The following is a 7,494-nucleotide window of genomic DNA, read 5'->3' as shown; positions in this document are numbered from 1 at the left end:
TGGTTTTCTTTTTCAAGATTGCTTTGACTATTCGGGGTCTTTTCTGGTTCCATACAAATTTTAGGATTATTTGTTCTAGCTCTGTGAAGAATGCTGGTATTATTTTGATAGGGATTGCATTGAATATGTAGATTGCTTTGGATAGTATCGACATTTTAACAATATTTGTTCTTCCTATCCAGGGGCATGGAATCTTTTTCCATTTTTTGGTGTCTTCTTCAATTTCTTTCATAAGCTTTCTATAGTTTTCAGTGTATAGATTTTTCACCTCTTTGGTTAGATTTATTCCTAGGTATTTTACGGTTTTTGGTGCAATTGTAAATGGAATCGATTCCTTGATTTCTCTGTTGCTTCATTGTTGGTGAATAGGAATGCAACTGATTTCTGTGCATTGATTTTATATCCTACAACTTTGCTGAATTCATGAACCATTTCTAGCAGTTTTTTGGTGGAATCTTTTGGGTTTTCCATAGAGAATATCATGTCATCTGTGAAGAGTGAAAGTTTGACCTCCTCCTGGCCGATTTGGATGCCTTTTATTTCTTTGCGTTGTCTGATTGCAGAGGCTAAGATTTCCAATACTATGTTGAATAACAGTGGCCAGAGTAGACATCCCTGTCTTGTTCCTGACCTTAGGGGGAAAGCTCTCAGGTTTTCCCCATTGAGGATGATATTAGCATTGGGTCGCTCATATATGGCTTCTTTGATCTTGAGATATGATCCTTCTATCCCTACTTTTTTGAGGGCTTTTATCAAGAAAGGATGCTGTATTTTGTCAAATGCTTTCTCTGCATCTATTGAAAGGATCATGTGGTTCTTGTCCTTTCTTTTATTGATTTGATGAATCATGTTGTTTTGCAGTTATTGAACCAGCCCTGCATTCCAGGTATAAATCCCACTTGGTCGTGGTGAATAATTTTTTTAATATATTGTTGGAGCCGGTTGGCTTATATCTTGTTGAGGATTTTTGCATCCATGTTCATCAGGGAAATTGGTCTATAGTTCTTTTTAGTGAGGTCTCTCTCTGGTTTTGGAATCAACGTAATGCTGGCCTCATAGAGTTTGGAAGTTTTCCTTCCATTTCTATTTTTTGGAACAGTTTCAAGAGAATAGGTGTTAACTCTTCCTTAAATGTTTGGTAGAATTCCCCTGGAAAGCCATCTGGCTCTGGACTCTTGTTTTTTGGGAGATTTTTGATTACTAATTCGATTTCCTTACCTGGTTATGGGTCTGCTCAAATTTTCTATTTCTTCCTGTTTCAGTTTTGCTAGTGTATATGTTTCTAGGAATTTGTCTTTCTTCCAGATTGCCCATTTTATTAGCATATAATTGTTCATAATATTCTCTTATTATTGTTTTTATTTCTGCTGTATTGGTTGTGATCTCTCCTCTTTCATTCTTGATTTTGTTTCTTTGGGTCCTTTCCTTTTTCTTTTTGACCAAACTGGCTAGTGGTTTATCAATTTTGTTAATTCTTTCAAAGAAGCAGCTTCTGGTTTCATTGATCTGTTCTACTGTCTTGTTTGGTTTGGTTTGGTTTGGTTTCGATAGCATTGATTTCTGCTCTAATCTTTATTACTTCCTGTCTTCTGCTGGTTTGGGGTTTTGTTTGCTGTTCTTTTTCCAGCTCTTTAAGGCATAAGGTTAGGTTGTGTATCTGTAATTTTACTTTTCAATTTTACTTTACTTTTCACTTTATCCCTTGAAATGTCACTTTTATCGCTTTAAGTAAACAACTTAGAGAAGCATTCATGAATGTTTTCTTACTCTTCTATTTTGTTGTATTATCTAATCATATATTACTAGACCAGTACCTCATACAACTTTATAATACATTTCATGTCAGATAAAGTTCTTGCATAGTAAGTTCTCCTATCTCATTTGTTAATTTTAATTAGCTACCCTATGAGAAACTTACACCCTTCTTATAAAATACTGAATTGGCCTTCACAGGGATTTTTAAAAAGACCAGCAAGGTTTCAGACTGAGAATGAAGAGATACCCATCTGGAACATAAAGAGATGAAAATGAACTTGAAGACTTCAGCAACTTCTCCCAACAACTACTGAAATGTATATAGATTTTGGCATGTAATGGGTACATTATCAGAGAATCTGAACAAATATCCCATAAGACAGTTTACCATAATTGACCTTTTATTTAAAAAAATTACAGGGAGCAATTTCCAGCATATTTTATAAAAGTACTGCCTGTATCAAACATTTATATCACTATTAATTCCATTGAAGAGCTGCCTTTTTTTTTTTTAAGGTACTAATTCCAATTGATGGGATACATGCCCTTAAAATAGAAAGTTTCCATTATTTATCCAAATGTCAAAATTAAGATTATTGAGAAGTTTATTGCTTTATGGCTGGGCAAGATGCTGCTAGCACATTTTAGGTAAATAATATTCTTTATTAAAAACTATGAGGTCATTCTGTTTAAAACTTTCAGGATAATTCACAGAAAATAGATATATTTATTCAAATTACACACTGAAGGGCTGGGCTATTAGCTATAGACATTTATATGTGAAGCAGCTCTTTAAAGAAATAAGACACACAAATAGATCTGCCTTGACAGAATATACATAATTGAAATTAATAAAATCTGGAAGACCAATATTGTTATACTATGTTCTGTTAGGATCTTGAAAAAAAAAATCACACATTTAGTAGTCCATTTGTGCTTAAAATATTCATATGCATGAGAAGCTTAAAGAAAAAAACACCTCTTTACATGATGATGAAAAGAAAGTAATAAATTTTTTTGAAATTGCACTGTTATTTAAAACACTTTCCTAAAGTCAGACCCTCCTTCGGAGCTGGCACAGTTTTTCAGGTCTAATTGGCAACCTGGGGAGGCCCCTCTGGTATCAGTGAAGTAAAGAAGGTGGTGATAAAAGACCAAGCTGATGCCATTAAACCAGGCCTTTGAATTGCACTGGCATCTTCACCTGCATCTTCTCCACTCTCATCTTCAAGCCCATCATCCATAAGACGCTCCTTTCAAACAAAACAAGAAACATACTCCTAAGGGATATGAACAGCTAGCATTAGCTCATGACAGAAAGAGAGAGAATTCTTCCCTACAGAGAGAAGGAACAGGAGCAATGTCACAAGGAAGTAGTATATACCTGGCCGTCAGAAATCTTTGTTAAATCCAAAACTGATAAATTCCTCAGTGCTCAAGTTCAAAAGGAACTTTGAGGTGAATATAACTGCCAATGTAAAACAATAAATTCTCACTGTGTGCATAATTTTCTTTCTAGGCTATATTTAGGAAGAATAATGTTAGTTCTTCCTGACCGTATTATAGTCTGTATTATAGTCTAAGTTCTCCCAGATAAAATCACACAATTTCTATGTTAACTTTTCTTCATGTGCCATTCCACAAAAACTTGTGGAACACCCCAAGATTCTTTAATCATGTTGGTCTCTTCTGCTGAGGAAAATATCTATGTTTGAAGTATACAAAAACCTCGTTAGCATACCATTTCTTCAAGTTCTAGGTTGTTGGCATTTTGCCCATCATTGTTAACTTCGGCATTATTGTTGGGAGCCTGTTGCTGACCTCCTTCTTGCCTAAAAGGAAACCATCCAGCTTGGTGTCTGTTCAGTAAAATAAAGAGAAAAGAAAATAAGTCGCAACTGTTTTTATTTGCAATGCTATAAAACATTAGTGCCCTACAACAGAAAAATGATTTCAACTATAATAAATGAAAAGACCAAATCTCCTACTTCGGGCCAAGGACTACCCCTCTCAAATCAATGACAGCAAAACAAGAATCAACTTAAGTCTAAAAATCTGCCATGGGCTTAACTGGCTCTATGCCAGATATCTTAATATCTAACCTACCTATCTTAATGTCTCAATGTACTGGGAATCATAACATCTTTTCTGATATTTTTCAAAATGAAATTCAACTACACATTTCTTTGCCTCTTGGGGGAAAGGGAGGCAAAAAAAAGTCTACTTACAAAAAGAAGTCTGGCCTATACCTATAGGATTTACTATTGATAACTATAATTAAAAAGAACATCCTTATACAATAATGCCTCAGACCCTTCAAGCTCTAAATAATTCACAGAGCATGTCTAAATGAATTAATAATTTTTATGAAAGATGGTAAAGGAAAAATCTGCTTGTACAGTTCTGATAAACATTCTTACTCAACATAACCTGCTTTGATTTTGGTGCTAGATATACGGAGTCCAAAACTCATATTCCTTCACTCAACATTCAGGACAGACCACCATATGCCAAATTCTGTGCTATTCTAGAAAGTAATTAAAAGAAACCACAAAAAGGTAATGAACACCACTCACAAATAAACCAGCAGCATGGCTCCCATTACCATGATAAAACGACTAAAAGAAGAATAGAAGTATACAATGCTAAGGAGAATTGCAGCTCGGGAGAACGTGTACATCCAGTCCAGCCAGTCTCGATTGAAGTCTTCTTCATTTAGCACTGGACCTCCCTGTGCATTCATTTGAACATTCTCATTCATGGGTCGATTTTCTTGGGCCACTAGGTTTGGAGCTGGTGGAGGTTCTTCTCCAGGAACATGTGCCAAATTTAGAGGCTGTGAAGCAGCAGGCTGGGCTGGGTTGGCATTTGATGTAGCCTGAGCTGAAACTGCAGCTTGACTGAAATATTCAACAAAAGAAGTATTAAAAAGAAAAAGAAAACTTTATCATACTATATTTTGTAAAACTTCCTTGGGGAGCCATACATTATTTTTCATAAACCTAGCACAAAGTATCACAACTCCTATACCACATTTCTTAGGCAAGCACAAACCCCAGTGGAAAAGTAGAGCCAAGAGTGATGGTAGGAGTGAGTAGTTCAGGAAAAGATATTCTCTTAGCCTCACAAAGATGGTAGGGGAGAGGTGGAAGAGATGAGAAGGCATGGTAATCACTGTATTTTCTCTTTCGTTAAATTACTTTCTAAGGTAATGACCAAATCTTTTTCCAAACCTGTTCACTAACGGCCACTTTTGTTTTTCCAAATGGGATGACTACCACTGTACCCACCACCTCTCCCTTAGAGCCATGTTTTGAAACATAGGTTTAAAAATGTACATTAATCATTTACCCTGTGTGTCCATTGTCAGTGATAAATAATTTGTATTTTAAGATATTAACTAGATCTCAGATAACAACCCCCAATCCTGACTTTTGGGAAATCCATCTGGGAACCACTGGAATAGGTACTTGTAAACCTATGAATAACTGTGGTCCTGAAGTTTGCTTATAATTTGATTGCTTGAAAGAATAAATTTTCCTATAAGAGGCTCAAGTACAATAACAATGTATCTGGGATTTGCTTTAAATTATCCAGCACAGAAGGGAAAAGTTACAGAATTGATGAATATTGAAGCTGGGTGGTGAGTGCACAGGGATTCATTTTACTATTCTATACTCTCACATGCTGAAATGTTTCTACGATAAAATGTTTAAAAATCAAGATAGCAAATAAAATAAAACAGAAGTTTCCCTGGCTACAAAAGTCTATTTAACATGCTAATACCTTGTATCTGTATAGGGCTTTTTAGTTTCCAAAACACTCCCTACTTCATAGATATTCTGATTCATAGGTGAGTTACGTCACTAAAGGAGAGAACCTAAGGCTCAGAAGGTAAATAATGTACATAAGATTGTATGATTTAGGAAGCTACAATAAGCCCCACTTACCCTACACAGTTCTCAGGAGGTTATAAATGAGACTAGGGGTGGAAAGCATCTAGAATCTAGCACAGTACTAAGCACAAAGCAGTCACTCAAATGATAACTATTACCACAGCAATAGGTAAGGTACAAATAGCCTGTCTACAGCCAAGGGATTATGCAAGAGAACATTAGGATATGAGGACCATGAAGCAGATCAGCTTAATGGGGTAAGGTCTGGAGTAAGGATAAGGATACAGACTTCACACTGTAGGTAAGGGAGTCATCAGACATTTGGGAGGATGGGGAATGACTGGCTCAATTTTGTGTGAAGTACATTAGCCTGGGATGAAATATGGTAGAGAGTCTAAAAAGAGAGAGAACAGTTGCAGTAAAGTAGGACCAAAATGAGAAAATATCTAGGCAAAGTAATGAAAGTAAGATATAGGGGAAGAACCAAAGTTAGAAACAACATATTGTTAACTCATCTTGGTAAGTTATTGGGTTCAGGGATAAGTGAAAGCAGAGTCAAAGCTGATGAAGGTTAAGAGCCTGGAGATGAATAAAAAGAGACTCTGTCACTGACAAAAAGTCAGGAAGGAGAAGACACTTAAGAGGATGGTGGTGTCTGAAATTCACCATTACCCCCACCTGTGCCTTGCAAGGAACAGGTAGTTACTGTATTTTGCTCCTGACTGCAGAGTGCATGTATCTTTTTTCTCTCCTCCATGTTTTCTAAACTTACACTAAAAGGACTCATCAAGTCATCTTGCTCAGATGGCTAAGGATTGTATTTCTTTCGCTTATGCTGTACTCTTGGATTCTATGGTATTTCTATAATTATGTAAGAAAAATAGTGTTGCACTATAATCTATCATATAGAGCTATATGTATGGGAAATTTTGATCAGTTTTTTAAGAAATGTATCCTGTTTGCAAAGGCACAATAAAGTCACATCTTAGAGACTATAGGCAATAAAGCTAACAATAAACCTTATTGAACACACACACACACACACACACACACACACACACACACACACACAAAGAAGATGGTGGTGTCAAATTTTAGACATCCTGAATTTAAAGGAAAGGCAAATTTCCCTATGGAAATCTTCCAGCAACCAGGATGAAGCATAGGAGATAAAGAATAGGGGTCATCCACAGAGAGCTAACAACTAAGGCCACAGATGAAAGAAATCCAAGAGGACTGGTCCAGGACTGAATCCTGTCTTCTTTACGAGACTGAGTGTCCTAAGGTACATGGCAAGTACACAAATATCTGTCTAACTGAACAAGGAATGTTATCATTTAGAAGGGAAAAAATGGGCCCTCAAGGACACAACATGAGTGATCAGAAAGACAAAAAGAATGAAGAGGATAACAAAATCACAGAAACAAGGAGAGGAGAACATCAAAGAGGAGCTAGAAATGTTAAATGAATGCACAGAAGTCCAGAAGAATGAAGACTGAGAAACCGTACTCGGATCTGAGTAAGATCTATGCTGACCAGAAGCAAAACTTACTGAAGTACTAACAGTATGGAAGCATACAAGCCTCCACTGAGCCCCACATCAACATGAACCTCCCTGACATATGATTCCCTTTTTCATTCAACTTCCTATCTCTTCATGTAGATTTGCTGCCTTCCAGTAAAACTTTCCTAAGTTTTCTCCTCTTAAATAAAATGTTATATTAAAGAAAGCATCTCAATACTGCTATAAATGTAGGGGAGAGAGGGAGAAGGAGAGAATAGGTTTAGCTAATGCGAACTGGATGTGAACCGTTTTCTCTGTAGCCTATTTATGTATGTATGT

At 36.2% G+C, this 7,494-nt stretch overlaps 1 protein-coding gene across 3 annotated transcripts in view; it reads right to left on the bottom strand.

The window, feature by feature from the left end:
* Window positions 1-2,138: 2,138 nt before the first annotated feature.
* HERPUD2 (HERPUD family member 2) overlaps window positions 2,139-7,494 on the bottom strand; it is a 36,020-nt gene continuing 30,664 nt past the window's right edge. For all 3 annotated transcript variants that reach the window (XM_040472270.1, XM_040472269.1, XM_040472271.1), the window contains 3 exons: window positions 4,332-4,655; window positions 3,497-3,614; window positions 2,139-3,008 (listed from right to left, as the gene is read on the bottom strand). In XM_040472270.1, coding sequence (XP_040328204.1) covers window positions 2,847-3,008; window positions 3,497-3,614; window positions 4,332-4,655 — 604 coding nt within the window. In that variant the 3' untranslated portion in view covers window positions 2,139-2,846. The remainder of the gene's footprint in view (window positions 3,009-3,496; window positions 3,615-4,331; window positions 4,656-7,494) is intronic.

Source organism: Herpailurus yagouaroundi, unplaced genomic scaffold (genome assembly GCF_014898765.1).
Source record: "Herpailurus yagouaroundi ecotype Mexico unplaced genomic scaffold, PumYag 100, whole genome shotgun sequence".
NCBI classification, from domain to species: Eukaryota; Metazoa; Chordata; class Mammalia; order Carnivora; family Felidae; genus Herpailurus; species Herpailurus yagouaroundi.
The sequence above is the reverse complement of the archived record's forward strand: the minus strand, read 5'-3'. Positions and strand labels throughout refer to the sequence as shown.